Genomic DNA, 25,437 nt, shown 5'->3' on the forward strand with positions numbered 1-25,437 from the left:
ACTTAAGAGGAATTTTGGAAATATTGAAGTCACAGGTTAATAGAAAATCTAACCCACCTATTTTGTTAAAGAGACTGTGTGGGATGTGGTTCCAAAAGGAGTTACGATTAATCAAACATTTTTTGATCCAACTGATTTTAAAAGTTCTATTAACATCTTCAAAATAAAGTACTTCCAAGCCTCCTTCAGCTTTCTTATTAGTTAGCACCCTTTTCTTTAGTTTTTGAGATTTGTTTTTCCAAATAAAAGAATAAAACAAATTATTTATATCTTTACAATAAGAGTCTTTAACATACAAAGATAGGGAGGGATAAACAAACTGAGATAATCCTTCTGCTTTAGATAAAAGAACACGACCATAAACAGAAAGATCACGTTGTAACCAACAGTTAAATACCGTTTTTGCTTTTTTTAATCTAAATGAGAAGTTTAAGTTTTGTCTTTCATTAACATCTTTTGTTACATGAATTCCTAGGTATTTGACAGAGGGTTTCACAGGAATATTATTAAAAACATTATCATTTAAATTATGTAAAGGGAGAATTTCACATTTGGATAAGTTTAGCGTTAAACCAGAAGCCTTAGAGAAAATATTGATGAAGGAGACAGCATTGGGGACAGATGATAAGTTCTTTAAAAATAAGGTTGTGTCATCTGCCAATTGCGATATTTTAATTTCTTTTCCAAAAATTTGGAGACCTTGAATTTGTTTATTATTTACAATTCCAATGGATAATAATTCAACTACCAACAAAAATAAAAAGGGGGAAATTGGACAACCTTGACGTACACCACGTTTAATGTTAAATCTTTGAGTGGTAGAAGTGTTAATTATTACGGATGACTTGCAAATCTAATGCTCAGTTAACTTCAATAAAACACGTATGCAGCCTATAATGCGACCTCCGGAGGCTGCAGCCTTCGGATAAGAAACGGCCATTGACTGAGCATTATAGTTTCAGTTGTGAAATACCGCCACCTTCTGGTCTACCCGCACATTCCTCCATGAGCTCAAGTAGGCCACAATAATGTTCATCAAGACTGCCACACAAACACAGATCTACTCTATTGAAGGTGTTTACTGCCAATTTTAAATAAATTAATTAGATAAATGAAAATTAAAACCAGATTTACCATTTCATTATAGAAAATGTATGCAAAATATATGCCAAAATTATGATAATGTTTAATGTTAAATTGAAAAAAAAAAAATTAATTGATGATTTGACATTTAATTTTTACTACAATCTCGAGGCAAGACTGCCAATATTAAAATTAAAGGCAAATGTGAACAAGAAACTTCAAATACATTATTAACAGTTTTCTTTTGTTAATGCTCACACAATAACAGTGAAAAAATCAAATTAATATGTTGAGTTCAGTTTTCATTTTATGTTTTCTTTTATGTCTTTATTTAAAAGGTTAACCTTTATGCAAATTCTATGTTAATCAGTGGGTGTGGTTTAATTACTCTCAGCCCATACAGAGCTGAAGAGTTAATTAGTTGCAGGTATGGTAACCACCTGACAGCTGTTAACAATCTAGACCAGCTTCATAAATTGGCCTTTTCCAGTCTTGTCAACTAACATTTGTTCCTACAAAACTTGGGTTAGTTAAGCTGAATTATTTTATCTTTTTCAGCATCATTCGTCTGAACAGTCAACATGCAACAAGGAAGGATGAGCTTCATTTTCTGTATGTTGATATGTTTTTAAAGACTTCACTTCTTTCCTGTAGATATGAGCAGTGACATTTATACTTTGTTGTTTTTCAGTGTTGGCGCTGCTTTGCCAAAGTGGTAAGGATTGTGAATGTTTAAATTACATTTACTAATTTAGCAAACCCTTTTTTCCAAATGGATACAAATAAGGAAACATTACCAGGAACTTTTCAACAACAATGCGCACAGTTTATTGAACAAACTAAACGCATACTGTATTGTTGCTTATGTCTGTGGATTATTCAAGTGTTGATTGAAATGGCATATTTTTTTATTGAATATTGTGCTGGTTTGATGTAAATGTGTATAAATAACTGTTTGTCTAGGTGTCATAGCCGTGGACCTCACCACCTGTGAAGGAGGCACTGCTCAACTCAGCTGTGGTTAGTTCTGTGTTTTAATCGGTCTTTGCCGTTTCATGATTGCTCTTGATATTTTATTATATTAAATTGTCTCCGTAACTGCAAATCTGCAATATTTGGTCTATTTTGTGGGCGAAATGAGTCGCTGCAGAATTGTATTGCATCTTCACAGTGGCTTTTGATACTAAATGAATGCAAATTTTGAACGATTTGGGAGTTTTGATGCCTTCGTAAAGACTGATTAATTCAAAATGTTTATGTAAACTTTAGAGCAGTGTTATTTGTAAACTATAGTTATACAATAACTTGATTCTGGAGTTGTGAAAAATCAGATGTGAATGGATGCTTGTCAAGCATTATAAATAAACTAGTACGTGTAACACCGTAGTGCACTTATACTCTTTAAATGCTATTCTTTTTTCAGATTTAACATCTAAGGTAGTCGTCTGTGAATCAGACACTGCCAATCTCCATTGTGGTGAGTCAATGTTTTACTGAGATCTAGTTTTATAAACCTTTGAAGCACAATTATAGTATACACAACTAATGCTGCTTCTCTATCAACAGACGAGGGGCGCATTAGTGTGCTTTCTGCCAATTATGGGCGTAGAAGCAACGCAATCTGCTCCAGCGGAAAACCAGCCAACCAGATCTCAAATGTTCAATGCACCCAGAGTTCATCCCTAAGTTTGGTGGCCAGACGGTAAGAACCGCGTGAACCTCATAGGTTACACAACATGCATTTCCTTGAATGTGTTTTGCATTTTAATGTTGTGTGTTGACAGATGTGATGGACAAAAAGATTGTTCCGTTCCTGCGAGTAACTCAGTTTTCGGTGATCCATGTGGAGGAACTTACAAATATCTGGATGTGTCCTACATCTGTATACCATCAGGTAAGTTAATATCAACACTTTCATTTTAAGCGTTTAACTTCTGCATGAATGGCTGTTTGTCTCTCTACAGGGGCAATAAAACAGACACAGATTTCTTGTGAGGGAGGCACATTCAGTATCAACTGTAGTAAGTTTCAATTGATCTGTGTGTGTATATCCATGCATCTTTGCCATATCACAAACCCTTAACTCATGTCGACTGTTTAAAAACAAAGAAATTGAGATCACTGAGAAATTCTACTTTTTGTCCACAGACAATATGTTTATTAAAGTGCTTTCTGCCAATTATGGGCGAACAAACAGTGCAACTTGCTCTACTGGAAAACCAGCTAGTCAGACCTCAAACATTCAGTGCACCCAGAGTTCATCCCTAAGTGTGCTGACCAATTTGTAAGAACGTTATGAACGTTATTAGAACATCAAAAGGTTTTGGGTGTTTTATAAATGGCTTTCTCTATATTTATAGGTGTGACGGAGTGCACACTTGTTCAGTTTCTGCAAATAATGCAGTTTTTGGTGATCCCTGTGGAGGAACTTACAAATACTTGAACATGTCCTACATTTGTTACCCAAGTAAGTTATTTATTATTATGGTATAAACACCAGACACTCTAGTCTAGCCTAGTAATGAATAACTACTTCCACTATCAGTTTATTTTGATGTTGTCTTTGCATTTCACCACCAAATTGATGGGTGTTCAAAAAGCAAGCTTTGGTAAAATTTCTGCAGTGTTGCCAACTATTGTCAGTGCAAAGTAGCTTTTATTTCAAAAGACCTAAATCTGCTACATTTTTCAAAAGACCCCCCAGAAACAATCAGTAAATTTAGAGCTAAAACCAAATATTGAACAGATAATAGTTTTATTTAAGGATTAGTCCATTTTCTTAAAGGGACAGTCAGTAGGGATTTAAGTGTTTTATCAAAATCGATGTCTTTATTCATTAATGTCCTCGTTGGTGTCAAATGACCTCTGCCAGTGATCTGACTTTTCTTTGTAAGCTTAGAATTTCTTTTAACTTGCATGGAAGCCTACTTGCACTTTCCAGTTCAATGTCATTCCGCCATACTGGTAAACTATAATAGCAGAGAGGGACAAAAAGCACTAGCCTACCAACGTGTTTCCACAATGCGTTTTCATTCAGAACACGTGAACTAAATAAATGATTACATAACGGCTACCGTAGTTGCAACACGCATTTGGAAAAGCGAGGTGCTAGAGAGCACTATTTGTTTGAATGCAACATACAATTTCACCACTAGATGGGGGTAAATCCTACTTATTATCCCTTTAAAAATCCAGATAATTTATTCGCTGCCATGTCATCCAAAATGTTGATTGCCTTTCTTTGTTCAGTCGAGTGAGAAATTTATTCCAGGATTTTTCTCATTTTAATGGGCCAACACTTTACAGTTTAAAGTTGCAGTTTCAAAGGACTCTAATTGATCCTAAATGAGACGGTCTTATCTAACGAAACGATTGTGTTTTTTTGGCAAGAAAAATAAAAAGGCACTTACACCAAACTTTTCTTCCGGCTGTGTGATGAGCCAGTGTGGTCTCGTGTTACATATATGAAACGCACATTTGTAGACCATTTTAAACAACAAACTGACACACAGACAGTTTATCAATTGTTATTAATTGGTATCATCCAACATACAACAACGTCGGAAAGGTCCTCTTTTTCCACGCTTGTAAACACTAGGGTGTAGTTTCACACATTAAAGCCGCTCTATGCATTTTCTGCGTTTTTGTCAAACAGCGACCCCTAGAGAATACTTTCAACTGTCGTAATTTCCCACTGCCACTCTAGTACACCTCCGAAGATAACCAGGTAATGTTTCACAATTTCATACAAATATAAGGCTACTGCATAGTCTACTAAACTACAGATGATGGTAATAGGATAAGAAGTTTATTTCAAGTATAGAGTGCAAATAACAATAACAATGCACGTTAGCCTGCTTATAACAGTTTTACATGATTGCAGCTAAATCACAAGTAAACAGTCTGTAGTCTATGTCTACTGTATCATTTAATTTGTGTTTTATTGTAATGTAAACATTACAAAATGCCATGACAGTTAATTGTGTATGTTGCGTTATTTCATAACAGTGGTCGTTATAATGTATAGTATCATAATAGTTTGCAAATTGTGCATGTTTACACTATTTACAACCTCTAGGCTTATTTATGTCCTGATAATTATGTGAGATTGATAACTTGTCATGATAATCGCATGACATACTACATACAAGTGCAACAACATAGTTTACAAATAAGAGATTTACTTACTAGTCCTTCAAGATCGCCAGATCAGCATCCCATCCAGTGCTGTCTTTTAGCTCACGCCAACGAGTAAAAACCTGACCGAGTGGTACTCTTGTCCGGTTCCTAACGCGGTCAGATTCTCTCTTCCGAACGCGCTTTCTTAACTTAAATCGTTTAGCCTCGCATCTCAAATTCGCGCGTGCAGTGGTATAGGCTTGATCGACTTCATGCAGCGCTGCAAGAACCGACAGCCGGATGACGTCAAAGTGCAGTCTGGGATAATTTCTTGCGGTACTTTGAGGTCATCCGGCGGTCGGTTCTTGCAGCGCTGCACGAAGTCGAACAAGCCTAACGTGTGTGACGTTGTTGCCGTAAAGCAAGTTGTGATTCTCGTGAGATTTGTCAGGGCTGGTTCTCTCAAGCTTGCATTGCTGGTTTTGCTAGCGGCGTCCTCCCCGAGCTTCAACGGGATGATGATTTGCCCTAATGACTTTCTTTACCACCGAAATAACGTTGATGCTGTTAAATTAAGGTAAAATAACTGCATCGTGTGTCTTTAAAACTTAAGTGTTGGGGTCCATTTAAAATTAGAAAAATCCTGGAATGTGTTCCTCAGTTTCTTTTCAACTGAACAAAGAAGGACATCAACATTTTGGATGACATTGTGTTGAGTAAGTTATTTGGATTTAAGACAATGGACTAATCCTTTAATAAAACTTGAAACGATACTCCCATTAGTCACTTCTTGCGCACCTATGGCTTTGCTTTAGAGCACATGATTAGTAGTACTGTAAATGATGGATAAGGTTGAACCGGTTAAGTCTTGCAAAAGGACATGGAATAAACATTTGCATTTTGTCTTGCACACTTATTTCTCAACAGACAAGCAGTATATAAAAGTGTGTGCTGCCACTTATGGGCGTACAGATGATGAAACCTGCTCTACTGGAAAAACAGCTGGTCAGATCTCAAATGTTCTTTGTGCTCAGAGTTCATCTCTAAGTGTGGTGGCCGATCGGTAAGAACGGTGTGAACATTACAAGTTACACAACATTAAAATGATTGGCATTATTTAAAATTGTTTTCTGTTTTGACAGATGTGATGGACAAAAAACTTGTTCCGTTCCTGCAACTAACGTAGTTTTCGGGGATCCCTGTGTAGGAACCTACAAATACCTGGATGTGTCCTACACCTGTGGCTCAAGTTAGTAACCGTTATATAGTTGTTTCCATTAACCTATAGACCATTTCAAAAAACGTAAACAACACTGGTCCAGAAGCACTTCCTGTTTCAGTTTTTAACACTAGATAAACATTGGGGTGAAATACATCCAACAGAACATATAGAACTGATTCAAAAAGTTAAACATCTTAAAGATATGTAAAATGCAGTCACAAACTGAAACGGGAAGTGTTTCTGGACCAGTCTTGTTTACATCTTTTGAAATGGTCTATAAATTGTAAATGGAAAACATGCACATGGAAACGTGTCACTTTTACAAACTCTTATATATCGCAGAATGTTTTTATCCTTGCGTGAGGTGTCTTAAGGTAATTTTAAAAAAGGGATCTAAAACAAACTAGTTGCTCATTTACAAGTCGCCTTATATGCGTATGTGATATCATTCTAAGATGTGTGATCGTGTACTACAGCCTTACAAAAACCACCTATGTTCCTGCTCCTAAGGAATTTGTTTGCCATTAATGCTTCTTAACATGCCTGCATCACCATTTAAAAATGCTAGCTTGTGTTTATGATATACAAAAACCTACCAAGATCTGTTGTCACTTTGGAATAACTTATCCAGAGAACAAAAGTGACATGTATGGAAACAGTCATATCATGGTGGTGGTTTATCAAACTCTCTTTGACGCACTATCTATCATAAAACACATTACAAATGCACTGAATTGAGTGAAGTAGCTCCCCTTAAAATCTGCAACCATTAAGATCAAATGTTTACCTCCATTGGTTTCTCTAATGCATTTATACCATGCTGTATTGTGTGCTTATAGGTTATTGCTTAAGACTTGATAGCAAGTGATGTTTTATGACTTTTTTTGTTTTACAGTGTAGACCCAGCTTCTCCTAGAAGTGAAGACATCCACCAAATCCCATTTTGAGACCTGTGGAATCTTCTGGATATCTTTATAGACTGACATTGTGTAATATTTGAAATCAGTGGACACTTGTCACATTGAATCGCAATTCTTGATTTATCCAGAATTTGGTGTGGGATTCATTCTGTGCTGATAACCAACCCGTTCAATAAATTGCAGTCAAATGCAAACTGTTTCTGAAGTGTTGTGTATTGTAGCTCTGCTCCGAAAATAATCCTAAAACTGCAGGATACATCCATAAAGCTTCCCTCCAGACTCCAGTTAAATATTATGCTGCACTAACTAGTGGTTTATACTAGTTAGTTACAATATACTATACTTATTATTACAAGATACTATAAGGTTGTACTGCAGATTAATTTTCCTGTTGGCAAAAACTTTTATCCAAAGCAGCTCACAGTAAATTCTTTAGGTTATACATTGAGGAGTTTTCCTGGACAGGGGTTATCCTAGTCCCACACTAAAATGCATGTTTGCAAAATACAACTATTGTGTTATACACAAGAAAATGTGCAGATTTCAAAAATGATGTAATATATTTTTATTAAATTGTTAGAAACTTAGTTATAAATAACCTGGGTTCAATAACATTCAAACAGGATTGTGCTGTTGACTTGAAATTATAAATGGGATTAATGTTACCGGGTGAACATCAAGGATACAAAAACAAGCTGATGAACTTTTGCCTGGAGTTAGGAGTTTGATGTTGTGTTGAGCATTTGACATTAACTTGGATGATGTTAAACAAGCGTAATAGACCGTTTCTTTGGACATGCATGCCGTGACGCAATTACGCGTCTGGTCGAACTTTACTACTGGTTTCTGTTTGTTTAATGGTCTGACTAGTTGCTGAAACTGAACTCTTAAACACCTCATCGAAAATAACATGTTTTGGTTTCCTAGGTAATCTGTTTATTTTGCTTGTTATATAAATAAACTTCTTTCAAAAGGACTTTTATTTATTCTTCATGGAGTTTACTGGAAGTTACTTGGTGACCACGAAAGCCGCATGTTTGTTGTTACTGCTGAAACATAAAGGTTATAGACTGTTTTTCTTGTGTATTTACATTTGAATAGAGCCATACCGCTTTTTACATGACATTCACCTCTTCGGCCAAAGGTGTAAAATACTCAAGTATTTTATAAGTACATTTTTCAAATATCTGTATTTTATCAGGGTGTTTTCTTTTATGTCAATACATTTAAAGCATAATATAGCCTTTATTCCACACTACATTTCACATTAAATATCTTGTAATACTCAATCAGTTACAAATCTAGTATTTGAGTATTTTGACTCGACTTGAAGATTGTATTAAAGGTAAAAAAGCAAGTTTTAAAATGCAATCAAGTAAAAAGAAGGCTAGTGTTATGCATGTAGTGAAAAAAGTTTGCCAGAGAAAAACTGATAAAAGTACAGATGAAAAAATGTACTTGGGTAAATAATAATAAAAAAACTTTACACCTTTGTTTTTCGCATACTGTTTTTCAAATACTTAAGTCAAGACAGAGATAAGTATTTCATGACATTTACGTTACTACCAGTGGCGAAGCTACGGGTGGGCCTGGCCGGGCCTGGGCCCGCCCACTTTGAGTTGTGGCCCATCCAATCAGAAGACCATTTTCCAGACAAATGTGTAAATAATTTCACAAAAATAATAGTACTACGAATAGACGTCTTATCACACTATAATTTCTTATGTCATACAATTATAAATATAATTAAAATATAAGTGCAAGTTTGCATGTTCAGGCAGTTTTGCAGCTTTCTTTTACCCTATTGGTGCACACGCTTGACTAAACTAAAATAGACTACGCCATTGACCAACAAAAACCTGGTCTAAAGTCAATGGCACAATATGTTTTTTTGATATTTAAAGAGTGCATTAGTAATATGCGCCTAAACTGGACGACAACACGGGTTTGCTTAACACATACATGAATGCGCAGCAGCACAAAAACGCTTTTAAATATGAAAGATTAAAGAATTGAATATTGAGTCTCTTGGACATAAATGAGGACTAATTATGAGACGTTAGAAGGCACAACGAGCTGCTGCACCTGCAGCCTGGTAAGTAAATAAATGCTTTGCTTTAAACAAATGCATCTGTTTTTAAATGCTACCTCACGGATTTATTATATATGATAACTCTGTACCTGTGAATATGGTGAGATGAGAAACATTTTTCAGTAATGCTTAAAAAACAAGCTGAGCCTTGCGGAGAGCCGTTTGTAAATTCTTTATCTCCTGTTTGTTACAAATAAAGTATTTTTACAGTACAAACCTTTTCTTACATACTTGTAAATTATTTTTTGATGATATTGGATAGCCATACATTTAAAGTAATTAAAAGCCTGCTTTTTTACTTCCACGACTAAATGAAAACGGGTTTTAAAAGTTTTAATGAAAAAAATAACAATTTCAATACAAGTGAAAAACAACACAATTATTTAACATTAATCTTAAACTGGGGATCTTCTTCCTCCGCTTAGTTTTTCAGTTTACAAAGTTCGTCATCTAATTAGGGATTAGACATAGCGCCAGTGCGACTGGCTTTTAAAGGGGATGAGAGCTAAGACTCTCATTGGTTTATTGCACGTTACGCCCAAAATATTCCCATTAATCATAAAAAAATAGGACCAACCCTTTTCGACCATGCGTTCGGCACACAAACCATTTTTCCGTCATTAAATTAGCGAAAGTGGATTCGGACCCGCCCATTTAGACGTTGCGCTGTGCGCTTTAGACAATGCGCTTAGATCGTTAAAATAGGGCCCCAAGTCTATAAGCAGGTTTTTCCACAATGCAATATGAATTTTGTTTCTTGTTTTCCAGTTCATGAGGATCGTTTTCTTTGCGATGATAGCGTCACCAAAATAAAGTTAAAGGTTGTTGCTGCTGTAAGTCTCGCATGTGACATCCAATAATGACGGACAATGATTTAGCCACACTTTCCCAGAACTGTTTAATTGGAGTGCAATACAAAAGTGCATGAACATTATGTATCTGGGTTATTTTGTGTGCAATATGTGCAGATTTTTAGGTGAAACCTATTTTGAACAATTTCCATCCTGTTAGGTGTGATCTATGAAGAACTTTATACTGTACGAGTTGCAGGTTGGCATTTCTTGTCATCGAGTAAATATTTTTGCTCCACAAATCTTCTTTTGGAGTCTTATGACGGTTAACAAACCAGCTATTTACTGACAATGTGTTAATACCTACGTATCTTAATGATTCTATAAAAAAATTCTCCGTTGTAAGTCATTCTCTGCGATGAATCAACACATGTTCATAAGATAGCACTTCTGTTTTGGCCAAGTTATTAAAACAAACAAAATGCTAAATGTTCAGCTAACAGGTTATGTTATTTAAAGAGTCACAAGCAGTGGGTTTGAGCAGTTGCATTTAATAAAAAATATTTGTTACAATCGTCAAAATTGTCTAAATATTTATTTTTATAACTCATGTGGTTAGGGTGATCAGAAATGAATGAATGAATGAATGAATGAATGAATGAATGAATGAATGAATGAATCAATCAATAACTTACATTTACAAGTTAGTTTGACAGTGTTAGCATACCCAGACAGCAATTTAGCTCTTACCGACGTTGGGGCGCATGTACTTGCCCGACATAAAGTGCCTCGGTGAGATGTCTTATGGAGATCGGTAGCTAATAGGCAAGACATCGGGAAGATGGTGGCATTAGAATGATCGCCGACCGTGAGCCAACGTAAACCCGCCCTAATTATTATGACCTATATGCGGCGCGATCCGCTTCGCTCTCCCATTGAACACAGCTGATTTTCGGCTGCATCGCTGTAAACGTCAAGGCATGCTTATAAAGCAGCTGTTCCAGTGTTAAAGGGAGCGAGGCGTCAGGATCCCACCGTTATATAATTGATTTGTTTAGGCCAGGGGTCTCCATGGTGCCAGCACATTCTATTAGTCTCAATTGTAATATTTATTTATTACATACATATGTTTTATATTAACTTGGCTTGGTTTACGTATGTTAACATATTAAACAATACTAAAACATATCAAAAAGTAAAATAAAATAAAATCAGTAAGTAAAACAAAAAAGTTTTGAGTAGAATAAATAAAAAAGTAGCCCTCCAGATTGTTTTATACATATTGTTGTAGCCCTTGCTCACAATGTTGGAGACCCCTGCAGGCTAACTCATTTCATATTGTGTATCAACAACAATCAACCCTCAATAACAGTTTATGTTGTGTTAATCATAAAATTTCTTCCCTAACAATTTGACAAGAGCTAGTGGAGAAGTAGGCAACTAGCCCACTTGCATGCAAGACTCCGTCCGTGGCTGCGCAGTCTGCAGCCGCTTCCTTTTGAGTTGCCAGGTTTTATGACAAAAAAAGTTTAAATTGAAAGTAAGTGATTGTTATGTGTAGGGTGTATTTCATACACAATATGACAACCTGGTAAATGTCAGTCTAACAGAAAAAAATGGATCAGTGAGTTTCCAGGAGAAATAACAAAACAGAAGGGCATCTGGAATTTTTTTTTTACTTTGTTTTTGCAAAGGCAGTTTCATTTATTTTAACACTCCACAAATTACACTTTGGGGTGGTTTCCCGGACAGGGATTATCTTAAACCGGGACTAGGCCTTAGTTTAATTCTGAAATATAACTAGTTTTAATAACATGTCTTAATAAAAACATTACTTGTGTGCATTTTGAAGCATCACAAAAGACACTGATGTATTTTATGATATGTCAGTGCAAGTTGTTTTCAGTTTGGACAGCTCTTACATTTATTTTAGTCTAGAACTAGTCTAATCCCTGTCCTTGAAACCGTCCCATAGCAAACTGCAACAAAAATAAGAAATTCCCTCCAGAATAAGTCATACTCCAGAATCAGTCCAATCAATTATTTCACTTAAGATGCTTGCTTGTCCCGCCTTTGCCGCCCCCATTCCTGTCTCTGCTCAGACAGCCGCAGCCAGTTTCTCACAGTCATCTTTATATCAGCCTCAGTGGAACTTTGTAGGCAGGATTTCTTAACACAGCACCTAAAAAAATGTAATAATGTAATAAGCAACAGAAAAAAATAAGACAGCACAAAAGTCTATATATCTTCGTGGATGGTTTCTAAAAAGACAATTCAGAAAAGTCAGAGCATTTTGCAAAAAATAAAATCATGTTGTTTCAACACATTGTAGGACTTACTCAGGAGTACCTGATGAATAGGCTGTGATTTAAGGAGAGCACATCCCTTCATCACTGGGTGTGTCTTGCTGCCAATCATCTTGTGGCACTAGGAAATACAGAAAAAGTCCCGTTACACAAAGAACAGCATCACCCAGGTCCAACTAACAGAGCTAAATAAGTGACCCCACAGCAGTGGTTCTAAAACTTTTTCTGTCATTTTTGTCATTCCCCATTTTATGTAGGACTGTGCTGTGTGTGCGCTGTGTATTGTGTGTGTGTGCCTGTCTCAGTGTGTTCTTGATCTGCATGCTAAACAGCTTATGTTCAGGAGAGCCCAGCCCTTCATATTCATCTTCCTGCTGCCAATTAACGGTTGTCACTATGAAATGATAAAATTAGATTGTGAAACTGCTAAACAGTATGTAGGCTTTTTGCTCTCAAACTTTTCAAGTGCGCTTACAGCCACAAGTTGTGTACAAACAGTAAAAGACCCAATGGACCCTTTTACTGTTTGTACACAATGGTGACGTGGCAACGTATGCACGAGCAGTTTGGCAACGGAAGTATGGCAAGAATCAGCAGTGAAGTAACACAGACAGAGAAAGTTATTTTAAAAAGTTGACATCTACCAGATCCGTGTACTATAGTGGAGTGGATAGAAGACGTTAGCAGATGGCCAAATATAAAGTGGCCAGATACATATGAAGAGTTTGGTTCCAAAACCCAATAAATCCATTTTGACAAATTTTGTTAAAAACGTGTTTTCTATACCAAGAAAGTGACAAGATGAAAACCACTATTTTCTGTTACAAACTTTCACATAGCATCTTTAGGTTATAATAACATAAAAAAATTTCAAATCCATAACTTGATTTTCAAAGATTTATTATAAAAACAGATTCTTTTTTCCACAAAATGCAATAAATTCATGACAAGTTTTTATTCAAAATGCTATAAATCTATTGAATCAATAGCCTTTATAAATGTGCATTCATCTTTGCCATGTTATTCATTTAGTTGACTAGTTGTACACACCAATTAAAAATATAAACATTAATGGCATTAATCAAAACACTTACTTTGTGATATTAAGAACACTGTCATTGATGCGGTTATACTTGACATCGTCGCTTAACGTGTTTCACAGCGATCAGCTGTAAAATGTTTTGGTCCTGCTCGATTTTCGTTGACTTTGAGTAAAATTATGGAAAGTTTTTCATAAGATCCCCTGGGGTCAATGTGTTTGCATGACAGAAACTTGATGTTGTCGGCCCGGGCAAACAAGCACCCGTCTCCCGAGTGTCTCTTGCGTAAATTATTAGATGTTGATGGCTTACGTTTCTTTCCCGTCACAGAAAACCATCACAGGTTTATCAATGCTATTAAAGTATTATTTTGTTTTTGTTTGTTTGTTGATCACGAAGTACAAAGTAGATGAGGAAAACTAGTATTCCGTGTACTCAACGCGCCGCCATTGTTTGTTTACATTGCAATGGTGCGCTGCAAACTGTGGAGCGGATTTATGGCTTTCTGTAGAAAAGGAGGAGTGGCGTTTATTGCATTTTGGGAAAAAAGGGAGAAAAGATGACAGAATAAAACGGCGTATATTGGATTTTGCTTAAAATTAAGAATTTACTTTTTAATATTTACCTGATATAATACTGATTCTGGCAGCAACTCATTTTTTTCAAAAATGGCGTTTATTTGGGACCAAACTCTTTATATATACGTATATTAGTATATTATATTAGTACAACCAAACGCAACAACCAGACATTTTGATGCTGGGAAACCGTTTTAATAAACTTTCTGAGTTGCTAACAGGTTAGAGAACCACTGGGGAACAACAACACTTCCGTGGCCGAAATGCGCGCGCAAGCTATTTGATCACGTGGGCTGTAAAAGGGTCTATGCATCACATATTTAACGGAAACTTACATTCAGTACGAAGAAGGTCCTCATTCACTGATGTAATCACTTAAATGGAAAAAACACAAATGGCCCAGATCCAGCTTGATTTTAAAATCTTGCCCTAATTCATTTGCTATTGAATTATTCTGAAATTTATTCTTTTACTACCTCAGTATGATGTTCTGAGTAAAAAGTGCAGATTCATACATTACATGTAAAATATCTTACTATCGTTAGTCCTCTGACGGAGCCCTGGAAGAGGGTGACGTGGAGGCTGCTGCAAAGCACACAGGCCTTCGTTATTATTCGGTGTCACTAGAAAATACAGAAAAACGAAATTATTGGAGTGAACAGTAAGTCAAGTTTATCACAATTAGATAAACTAATGTCAGTGGGCTGAGTAATTGCCACACATTTCTACACACACACACACACATGTGTCAGTGTTTTCATTGTCTGCGTTTTAAATGGCTTACAGTCAGGAAAGCCTTCAGTTCTCTGCGCCTCTTTCTGAATATTAACCGCAGTCTCTTGGAAAGACAGAAAACCTTGGTTTACTGATCACACTACTAATATAAACTCAAAAATCATATCTCTGGAACATCAAACTATGGTATGTGCTGTGGACCTGTGGAGTACATTTTACTATATAGGGTACACTTACCTTCACTCTACAATGATGTGGGATGGGCTGGAGGAGTTAAACAAGGGGTGGGAGGGTTAGCCAGCTTTCTTCTTACTGACACTTCAAGAAGATTAAAAAAGGTTACAACAGAAAGATGATCAAAAAGGCACATCAACCATAAGATTTGCACCTTAGATATCTACATCTGATATTCGCTGTATGAGAAGTGCAGCATTATACACATAAAATGTCTTACTAGGCTTGCTCCTTTGATGGAAACTTGGGTGGGCTAGAGAAGGCTGCTTCCTTTTTGTCACTGTCATGGCCATTTAAAAACAAGGATTAAAATTCGAAAAAGGTTTAAACACAAAGATTACAAATTCTTATCAGGCATAATTACAAGTATGAGCATGTAATTAAAGGGAGAGTTCACCCAAAAATGAAAACAATGTAATCAATGACTCACGAGTTTGGAACGACATGAGGGTAAGACCTCCGTTCATCTTCGAAACACAGTTTAAGATATTTTAGATTTAGTCCGAGAGCCCTCTGACCCCCCATTGAAAATCCACGCACAGTACACTGTCCAGGAACAGAGAGGTAATAAAAAAACATCATCAAAGTAGCCATTTGACATCAGTGGGTATGTTAAAATGTGTTGAAGCATCGAAAATACATTTTGGTCCAAAAATAACAAAATTACGACATCATTCAGCATTGTCTTCTCTTCCGGTTCTGTTCTGAACGCGCACGAGACTAAAGTCACATGACTGCAGTGACGCAGCTGACGTACAACGTGGCTGATGTGTTATTAGGTGCGTCCCCGCTTTTTTTTGTGCGCCCGAGCTTCGTTTACAGTCTGAGGGAGACGAATGCTGTAAATGTGAAAAAAATTCACAAACATATCTGAGGATAACACGCCATCTGCGTCACAAGACTTTAGTCAGACACATGCGCTACACAATAGACATGGAAGAGAATGCTGAATAAATTTGTCATTTTTGGACCAAGATGTACCTTGGATGCCTCAACACATTCCAACTGACCCACTGATGCCAAACGGCAACCTTGATTATGTTTCTACTATCTTTCTGGACATGGACAGCACACCGTGCACAGACCCCCAATGTAGGGCCAGAAAGCTCTCGGACCAAACATAAAACATCGGAGGTCTTACAAGTTTGGAACGACATGAGGGTGAGTCCTTAATGACATTATTTTTCATTTTTGGGTGAACTATCCCTTTAATTTTCTAATGGACATATGGAAACTTAAAGGAACACGCTGACTTTTTGGGATTTTAGCTCATTCACAGTTAGATAAGTGCATACATACCCCTTCATCTCTGTGCGTGCCGTAACTCTGTCTGACGCAGCCCCCGCTAGCCTATCTGAGCATAAAGACTTGAAGTAAATGGCTCCAGCTAGCATGCTGCTCCCAATAAGTGACAAAATAACAGCAACATTTTCCTATTTATGTGTTGTGACCTGTCTAGTCACACCGTGCACAAACAACAAGGCCATGACACAGCCATCCTTCAACAGTACACACACTGGGAACCATACTCTCAGAAGGCGAAGCACTTGCCACTTGGGGGGAGTAACTGCACAACTCTGACCGAACTCTCTGCTCCTCACCGGGGGTTTCTCAGGTGCTGCTAGCAAATCACTGCACCCAAGTAGCCGGGCTTTGCCTTCTGAGAATATAGTTCCCTGTATGTTGGGATTAATAGATGGCTGTGTCTCACATGACCTTGTTATTTGTACATGTTGTGACTATACAAATCACAACATATAAATAGGAAAAAGTTGGCATTATTTTGTCACTTATTGGGAGCAGCATGCTAGCTGGAGCCATTTACTTCAAGTCATTGTGCAAAGCTAAGCTAGCGGTGGGTGCATCAGACAGAGTTACGGCACGCACAGAGATGAAAGGAGTATGTATGCACTTATCTAACTATGGGGATACAGTGAATAAGATAGAAAAATAAGCCTTTAAGGTCAAAATAGTTAATTCAACTTGCCAACTGTTATGTTGTTTCCAGCCATAGGTAGGAGGGAAGGGGGAGGAGGGTTTTTTGGAAGGTTTGTTGTGCGTTTTCTTCTTTTTCGCCTGTGATGTTTGTGGTGCATTTTGGGTGTCTGATGAAGGGCACGATGCAGGGGATGATGGTGGTGATGGTGATCTAAGTCAGGATGGTCTGTAAATGAAAAGTTTTTACAAAGATTAGTTTTCATATTGATCACATCGAACATAGAAAGTACAATGAGTAACATCAGAACAACATAGCCCCCCACTCTCACTTGTCTCATGTAGTATTCAACAAGAGTATTGTTTTCATCCTTTAGATGGGTTGGGTGATGTCCTCTTGAAAAAACTTTGGAGTATTTTGTATGAGTCTTTATAGACCCTTTTACTCTTTGTACACAATGATGATGTGGCAACGTAGGTGCACGCAGTTTGGCAACGGAAGTATGGTAAGAATCAGCAGTGAAGTAACACAGACAAAGTTATTTTAAAAAGTTGACTTATCAACTTTTTCAACACATCTACCAGATCCGTGTACTATAGTGGAGTGGATAGAAGAAATTAGCAGATGGCCAAATATAAAGTGGCCAGATACATATATACGTATATTAGTATATTATATTAGTGCAACCAAACGCAACAACCAGACATTTTGATGCTGGGAAACCGTTTTAATAAACTTTCTGAGTTGCTAACAGGTTAGAGAACCACCGGGGAACAACAACACTTCCGTGGCCGAAATGCGCGCGCAAGCTATTTGATCACGTGGGCTGTAAAAGGTTCTGGAGGCCACCAAGCCATGCCTTCATCGTATTTACCTGAGTGAAAAAAACAGAAAAGACATTTTATTTTGCTTAAATTACAAAGGTTAAATAAAGGCTCTATTTTATGAATAGGTGTGTGTCCAAAAACACTTACTTCCTATCACTTTATTACTTAATAACCACTTTGTCTGACTGTCTACAGTGGCTGTGCACTAAACTAGCTCTTTGATTGACAGGTCTACTTTTAACGTTACCATAAAAACGCACAACAAGAGCTGCCTTTAATTTTAAGCATGTCACTTAGACAAAATCATTAAAAATGCATTTAGAGTGTAAGGGGTCCATATTATAAAATGACAGATGTCATTTTTGTGTAGACAAAAGACAGTCCGTCAATTTATTACCGTTTACCTAACTGTTTACCGAACGATCCCCTCACGTCAAAAATACTGTCTAAAACAACTCACTGAAAAATATTTAATACGCGAACATATTAATAATAACTAACCAGGGGTGCGTTTCCCAAAACCATGTTGCTTATTTTCCATTGCCAACCAACTAGTTGCTAACACAACAGGTTAGCAACAATGGTTTTGGGAAACGCACCCCAAGTCAACAGTTATAACAACAAACCAAGTCTAAAAACATGTAACGTTGCCTCCGACGCCAATTTCTGTCATCCGTTTATCGAAAACATTTCCACAATCATATTTAATCAACATACCTTCGCGCTTACACTGCCGGCTTGATGTGGACCAACAACTGCGTAGATCTAGTGAAGAAAAAAAGAGGCGCGGTCGGCATAAAGGTTGCTCGCGGTTCCTCTGCCGATCTCCGGCTGCAGACTCATCGCGCCGATCGTTTACCCACCTACTTTTATTCTGTGTGCAGGGGAAAAAACCCAACCGACACTTTGCCGCTGGTGCCCTCCAATTGCCGACGTCGGTAAGACTGAACGTGCTGTCTGGGTAAAAACAAGACAATTTAAGTGGTTCTGCTTTTATTAATCACAAATTACTGAATGACTGAAAATGCAGCGAACACACTCTCGCTGATGCAGGGATTTTTTTGAAAAGTAAACGTTTTTCTCCTGATTGCAGGAGGCAAACCACGCGATCCGGCGTCTTTTAGTCAGCTCCTGCACCGGCTTCCCTTGTTTTTTTCCACGAATAAAAGCTGAAAAAACGTATTCCGTTGTTCAGTTTCCTCCCTGAACAATCGCGTGACCTGCTTGATCGAGCAGTACTGACCAAACATATCGAAGTTTATTAAAATCTCGACAGAAAATACAAAAACAACCTCCAACACATGAACTCAAATACAGCGGGAGAGGGCGCGATCCTGCAAATATGGCGGATTACCCATAATGCAACACCGCATTTTACTACAATCCTTGTAATAACTGCTGTTCGTGTACAGTATCGGTAAGAAATTAAGGGAAATGAATTAGAAAATAACAGGTACTGTCTTTTATTACTATGTCGCCTAAATTTGTGTTTTTATCAGTCTTTGGTCTTCAAAAATACTTAAATCGTTTTTGCCGTTTCAGTTTAGTTTTTTAGTTTTCTGCTGATTGACCAACACAGTACATTGGCCGTTTCTCATTGGATGCAGGCTCCGGAGGTCGCATTTTCAAGCTGCAGCTACGTCATTAAGACTTATTCAGAATATTATCAATTATAAAGTTGACTATTATTATTAGTTAATCGTAAATTGTTGTAATATTCAGAATATTATGCGTATGACTTGCAAATTTAATGCTCAGTTCACTTCAATAAAACACGTATGCAGCCTATAATGCGACCTCCGGAGGCTGCAGCCTTCGGATAAGAAACGGCCATTGACTGAGCATTATAGTTTCAGTTGTGAAATACCGCCACCTTCTGGTCTACCCGCACATTCCTCCATGAGCTCAAGTAGGCCACAATAATGTTCATCAAGACTGCCACACAAACACATGTACTCTATTGAAGGTGTTTACTGCCGATTTTAAATAAATTAATTAGATAAATGAAAATTAAAACCAGATTTACCATTTCATTATAGAAAATGTATGCAAAATATATGCCAAAATTATGATAATATTCCATGTTAAATTGAAAAGAAATTTATTTGATGATTTGACATTTAATTTTTACTACAATCTCGAGGCAAGACTGCCAATATTAAAATTAAAAGGCAAATGTGAACAAGAAACTGCAAATACATTATTAACAGTTTTTGTTGTTGTTGTTAATGCTCGCACAATAACAGTGAAAAATTCAAATTAAAATGTAGAGGTCAGTTTTCATTGTATGTTTACTTTTATGTCTTTATTTCTTCTTCTTCTTCTTCTTTTCCAGTTTATTGGCAACCGCACGTAACAGTGCATTACTGCCATCTTCAGGTAGCATGGAGTATGTCTTTATTTAAAAGGTTAACATGTATGCAAATTCTATGTTAATCAGTGGGTGTGGTTTAATTACTCTCAGCCCATACAGAGGTGACTAGTTAATTAGTTGCAGGTATGGTAACCACCTGACAGCTGTTAACAATCTAGACCAGCATCATAAATTGGCCTTTTCTAGTCTTATCAGCTTATATTTGTGTTAGTGAAGCTGAGCTCATTCGTCTTATTCAGCGGCATTCATCTGCCCAGTCAACATGCAACAAGGAAGGCTGAGCTTCATTTGCTGTATGTTGATATGTTTTTAAAGACAAAACTTTCCTGTAAATATGAGCAGTGACATTTATACTTTGTTTTTTTCAGTGTTGGTGCTTCTTTGCCAAAGTGGTAAGGATTGTGAATGTTTAAATTACACATACTACTAATAATTACTACTTTAACATGCTTTTATCCAAATCAACAATAATGCAAACAAAGTTTATGGAACGAGCTAAAACACATACTGTATTGTTGCTTATGTCTGTGTAGTATTCAAGTGCTAATTGAATTCCCTTGTTTCTTGAATATTGTGTTGGTTTTAGTAGATCTGGTGGTGGTTTGTTGTACTTTGATTGTAAATGTGTATAAATAGATGTTTGTCTCTGTAGGTGTCAAAGCCACGGACCTCACCACCTGTGAAGGAGACACTGCTCGACTCACCTGTGGTTGGTTCTATGTATCAGTCTTTGCCATGGTTATGAAATTTACATTTCGTGATTTAGCAGACATTTTTCTGACTTCCAAATGAGGTAAACGAAAGAAGTAATTAGAGCAACAGACGAACTGCAATACATAAGTGCACTGAAAATGCGTCTGGCCAGTAACGCATTGCAATAGTTAAGTCTTGACAGGACAAGAGCCTGGACTAGGACTTTCCGAAGCATGCTATTTTGGAAAGATCTAATTTTCCTATATTGTAGAGCAGTGTTTCCCGGCCCTGGTCCTCGGGCGCCCCCTCCCAGAGGGTTTTAGATGTCTCCTTGTTTAACACACCTGATTTGAATCATCAGCTTGTTAGGGAGACATGTTTACCATTTTAGGAGGCTGATGAGTCAAATCAGGTGTTTTAAATAAGGAGACATCTAAAACTTTCTGGGAGGGGGTGCCCCAGGACCAGGGTTGGGAAACACTGTTGTAGAGGATGAATCTACAAGACCGGGCGGTGTTGGCAACATGCCCCGAGAAGCTAATCTGATCATCAATGACCACTTCCAGGTTTCTATCTGTCCTGGAAGGCGTAATGGTTGAAGTACATAGCTGATTGGAAAGATTGTGATGAATCTTAGGCTCAGACTAAGGTGATCCTTCAACCAGTGTGAGATGTCCCTCGGGCATGCCTAGATGCGGGCAGAAACCGTGGGATCTTCAGGGTGGAACGACACTTAGAGTTGTCATCTGCATAACAGTGGTAGGAAAAGCCATGTTTCCGAATGACAGAACCCAGGGATGTCTTGTATATCGAAAAGATCAGTGGTCCAAGCACTGAGCCGTGAGGTACCCCGGTATTAAAAACGTTGGGGTTTTGGAGACATCACCTTTTCAGAATACCCTAAATGGCCTACTGTACCTGAGAGGTAAAACTTGAACCACAGTAGTGCTGTGCCAGAGACACCCATAGCCTTGAGGGTTGAAAGGAGAATGAGGTGATCGAGTGTGTCAAAAGCAACGGATAGATCCAGTAGGATTAGTACAGATGACTTGGAGTTTTTCCCTTGTCTGCCTTAGGGCTTCAATGACTGGTTACTGGAAACCAGACTGGTTGCCTTCCAGGAGGTTATTTTGTGTGAAGGAGGAGGGCTGGTCAAAAACCACATGCTCAAGAGTCATTGTAATAAAGGGAAGAAGAACAGGGTTTCAGGGTTAAGTGTAGGTTTCTTCAAAAATTGAATGCTACCATGCTTCTATTGCCATAGAAAGATAGTTTAGTCACTTGCTTGTCCAGGTAACAAGATACAGCATTAAGAATGAGGTTTACATAAACTTTGGAGCAGGGTTATTTTTGTAAACCTTATATAAGGTGTATAGATTTGAGCAGATTTGCACAACTACTGTCTGACTGTGAATGCACTGTAGCATTACTACTATTTAAATGCTGTCCATCTTTCTCTAAGATTTAACATCACAGGTAATTGCCTGTGAATCAGACACTGCAAGTCTCCATTGTGGTGGTGAGTTCTCCAGATTTTGTTAAAAACTTAAAGTTCAACAGTTTTTAAAACCTTAAGCACATTTAGAAAACGTATACATAAATTTTCATAGTGTAAATTTTCTATAAACAGACGAGGGGCGCATTCGAGTGCTTTCTGCCAATTATGGACGTACAAACAGTGCAACCTGCTCCAGTGGAAAACCAGCCAACCAGATCTCAAATGTTCAATGCACTCAAGATTCATCCCTTGGTGTGCTGGCCAGTCGGTAAGGACAGCGTGTACATTACAGGTTACACGACATGCTTTTTTTTAACGTTTTAATGTTGTGTGTTGACAGATGTGATGGACAAAAAGATTGTTCCATTTCTGCAAGTAACACAGTTTTCGGTGATCCATGTGGAGGAACTTACAAATATCTGGACGTGTCGTACATCTGTATACCATCAGGTAAGTTAATATTAACACTTTCATTTTAATAAGTGTAACTTAATCTGCATGATTGGCTGTTTGTCTTTCTACAGGTGCAATAATACAAAGACGGACCACTTGTGAGGGAGACACATTCAGTATCAACTGCAGTAAGTTCAAATTGATCTGTATATTCATTGAAGAATTTTTGCCACGTCACAAACCTTTTAAGAATCCCATGTGGATGATTTAAAAAAGAAATGGATGACTTTCATGAGTAATTCAACTTTTTTTCCAGACGATATGTTTATTAAAGTGCTTTCTGCCAATTATGGGCGAACATACAGTGCCACCTGCTCTACTGGACGACCGGCTAACCAGATCTCAAACGTTCAATGCACTCAGAGTTCATCCCTAAGTGTGCTGACCAATCTGTAAGAAAGTTATGAACATCATTAGGCCATCAAAAGGCTTTAGTTGTGTTTATAAATGACTTTAATTCTCTTTATAGGTGTGATGGAGCGCACACTTGTTCAGTTTCTGCAAATAATGCAGTTTTTGGTGATCCCTGTGTAGGAACTTACAAATACTTGAACATGGCCTACATTTGTCACCCCAGTAAGTTAACATTTTGATTCTGTTCACAAAGAACTACTTCCACTATGAAAGTTTATTTTGCTGATGACTTATTTTGCAGAAATCTTATCAAAGCATACTTGCTTTATCAATGTGGAGGTGAAAGCAGTGTTTCTAACTATTATTAATGGAAAGTAGCTTAAGTCTGCTCAAAGATGTGAAGTGTTAGATGACGTCATGTGATAATGCAATGATTTTGTGAATATAAAAATTGTGTGCACTTTAGCGTTGCCAAGTTCTCTTAATACTTAACTCCGGGCTTCTTCAATAAGTCATGTTAAAGTCACAGGGCACGGGTCTTATTTAAAATATGTAGTTTAGGAAAACCTGACAAGCAACTTTTTTCTTTGCATGTATGGCTTATTTTTTTGAAGGGCTATTAGACATCTCAAACTATTGCTTGATGGGATGGCAATAGCAATTTTGCTTGATAAAACTTAATTTCCATGTGTGTGTATATACTTTTTTTTTTTTTTAAACCTATGATTTAGCTTGAGCACAAGTTTTTTTTGTAGGCGATTTGATAAGGTTGAACATACAATAACTCCTGTATAAGGACATTAAATAAGGGCGAATGTTTATTCTTTGTCTTACCCGTGCATGCGCTTGTTATGCTATTTCTCAACAGACCATCAGTATATAAAAGTGTGTGCTGCCACTTATGGGCGTACAAACAATGAAACCTGCTCTACTGGACGACCCGGTGGTCAGATCTCGAATGTTCTGTGCGCTCCGAGTTCATCTCTTAGTGTGGTGGCCACTCGGTTAGTACGGTGTGAACGAAAGTTAAGTGACATTAAAATGATTTTGTTTTTTAAAACTTGCTTGAATTATGTGTCTTGCCAGATGTGAAGGACAAAAAGCTTGTTCTGTTCCTGCAACTAACACAGTTTTTGGAGATCCCTGTGTAGGAACCTACAAATACCTGGATTTGTCTTATAGCTGTGGCCCAAGTAAGTTATTTAGTTGTTTCCATTAACCTTCAGATTGTGTAAATTGTTATATAAAAAGATGCAAAATCCTGTACAATAAGCCCCAAGTAAGCTGCTTGCCTTTAATGCTTTGGTACTGTAGCTATTCAAGTCATTCCAAAAGTCGCTGCACTATGGATGTTTGTAGGTTTATCACAAGGTTAAAAAAATGTTTTGTTGCATAACATTGCTTAATGAAAACGTCATTTTCACAATGGTGGTTTTATCAACATTGCTTCAAAAGGAGTTTTCCAGTGCTGATATGTAAGCACTTCACAAATATTTAAGTTAAGCAACTGGTTTCCCCCTTAAAATCTGCAACCATTAAAATGTTTACCCCATAAGTTTCTCTAATGCAGTTTTATACCATGCACACAGATTACTGCTTAAGACCAGCAAATGTTAGAAATTGTTTTTTTACAATGTAGACCCAGCATCTCCGACCTAGACGTGTGAACATCGTCAGAAATCGTCTCTATCGTACAAGGATGTGAAGATCTTGTGGTTCATTTATTCAACTGTTTTTATGAGATTTGAGCATGCTTCAAACATTGTTAGACTGCCGTTGTTTAATATCTGGAATCAGTGAATGTTTGTCACAATTACCTTGAATCACAAATTCTGTGCTAATGTAACCAACTTTGCCTGTACAATAAATTGCATTCAAATCCAAACTGTTTCATGTTGTATGCTGTAGATCTAGTCCAAAATAATCTTAAATCAGGAGGATGAATCGCCAATAAAGCTCCCCTTCATAGTTAAATGTTACACTGCATTTGCCTTTTAGGTTTATGTGATTTTAGTTCCACATGTTTTAATCCTATTTGAATTAAGACGATATTGTTTTGGCCTTGAAGTGATCCGTTCATTTATCTGTACATTCAACATGTACAACAAACCTGACCTTCATTACTTGTTGACGTATTTCAAATTTTTTTTAATATCATTCATGTAGACAGACATTTTACTCT

At 37.2% G+C, this 25,437-nt stretch overlaps 1 protein-coding gene and 1 long non-coding RNA gene across 3 annotated transcripts; one reads left to right on the plus strand and one right to left on the minus strand.

Moving 5' to 3' along the window:
- The first annotated feature begins 1,560 nt into the window (after nucleotides 1–1,560).
- On the plus strand, nucleotides 1,561–25,140 carry LOC129430376 (uncharacterized). The gene is made up of 23 exons (XM_073874830.1): nucleotides 1,561–1,695; nucleotides 1,775–1,798; nucleotides 2,047–2,103; nucleotides 2,507–2,560; nucleotides 2,650–2,785; nucleotides 2,868–2,977; nucleotides 3,048–3,104; nucleotides 3,232–3,367; nucleotides 3,444–3,550; nucleotides 6,130–6,265; nucleotides 6,345–6,451; nucleotides 20,479–20,550; nucleotides 20,626–20,649; nucleotides 20,910–20,966; nucleotides 22,413–22,469; nucleotides 22,581–22,716; nucleotides 22,789–22,898; nucleotides 22,973–23,029; nucleotides 23,158–23,293; nucleotides 23,371–23,477; nucleotides 24,124–24,259; nucleotides 24,342–24,448; nucleotides 24,895–25,140. The coding sequence occupies exons 1-23, from the start codon at nucleotides 1,665–1,667 to the stop codon at nucleotides 24,912–24,914; spliced, it is 1,974 nt and encodes a 657-aa protein (XP_073730931.1). The 5' UTR covers nucleotides 1,561–1,664; the 3' UTR covers nucleotides 24,915–25,140.
- Nucleotides 11,886–18,821, minus strand: LOC141369308 (uncharacterized). 2 transcript variants are annotated; one of them, XR_012372935.1, is made up of 9 exons: nucleotides 18,601–18,821; nucleotides 17,388–17,930; nucleotides 17,108–17,284; nucleotides 15,341–15,400; nucleotides 15,124–15,204; nucleotides 14,936–14,989; nucleotides 14,688–14,774; nucleotides 12,567–12,654; nucleotides 11,886–12,409 (listed from the first exon to the last, which is right to left on the minus strand). It is a non-coding gene; the product is annotated as an uncharacterized lncRNA (long non-coding RNA). The 2 variants fall into 2 exon arrangements; XR_012372936.1 differs by lacking the exon at nucleotides 17,388–17,930 and having other exon boundaries at nucleotides 18,601–18,815.
- Nucleotides 25,141–25,437: the final 297 nt, after the last annotated feature.

The sequence above is a fragment of the Misgurnus anguillicaudatus genome, chromosome 13 (assembly GCF_027580225.2).
Source record: "Misgurnus anguillicaudatus chromosome 13, ASM2758022v2, whole genome shotgun sequence".
NCBI lineage: Eukaryota > Metazoa > Chordata > Actinopteri > Cypriniformes > Cobitidae > Misgurnus > Misgurnus anguillicaudatus.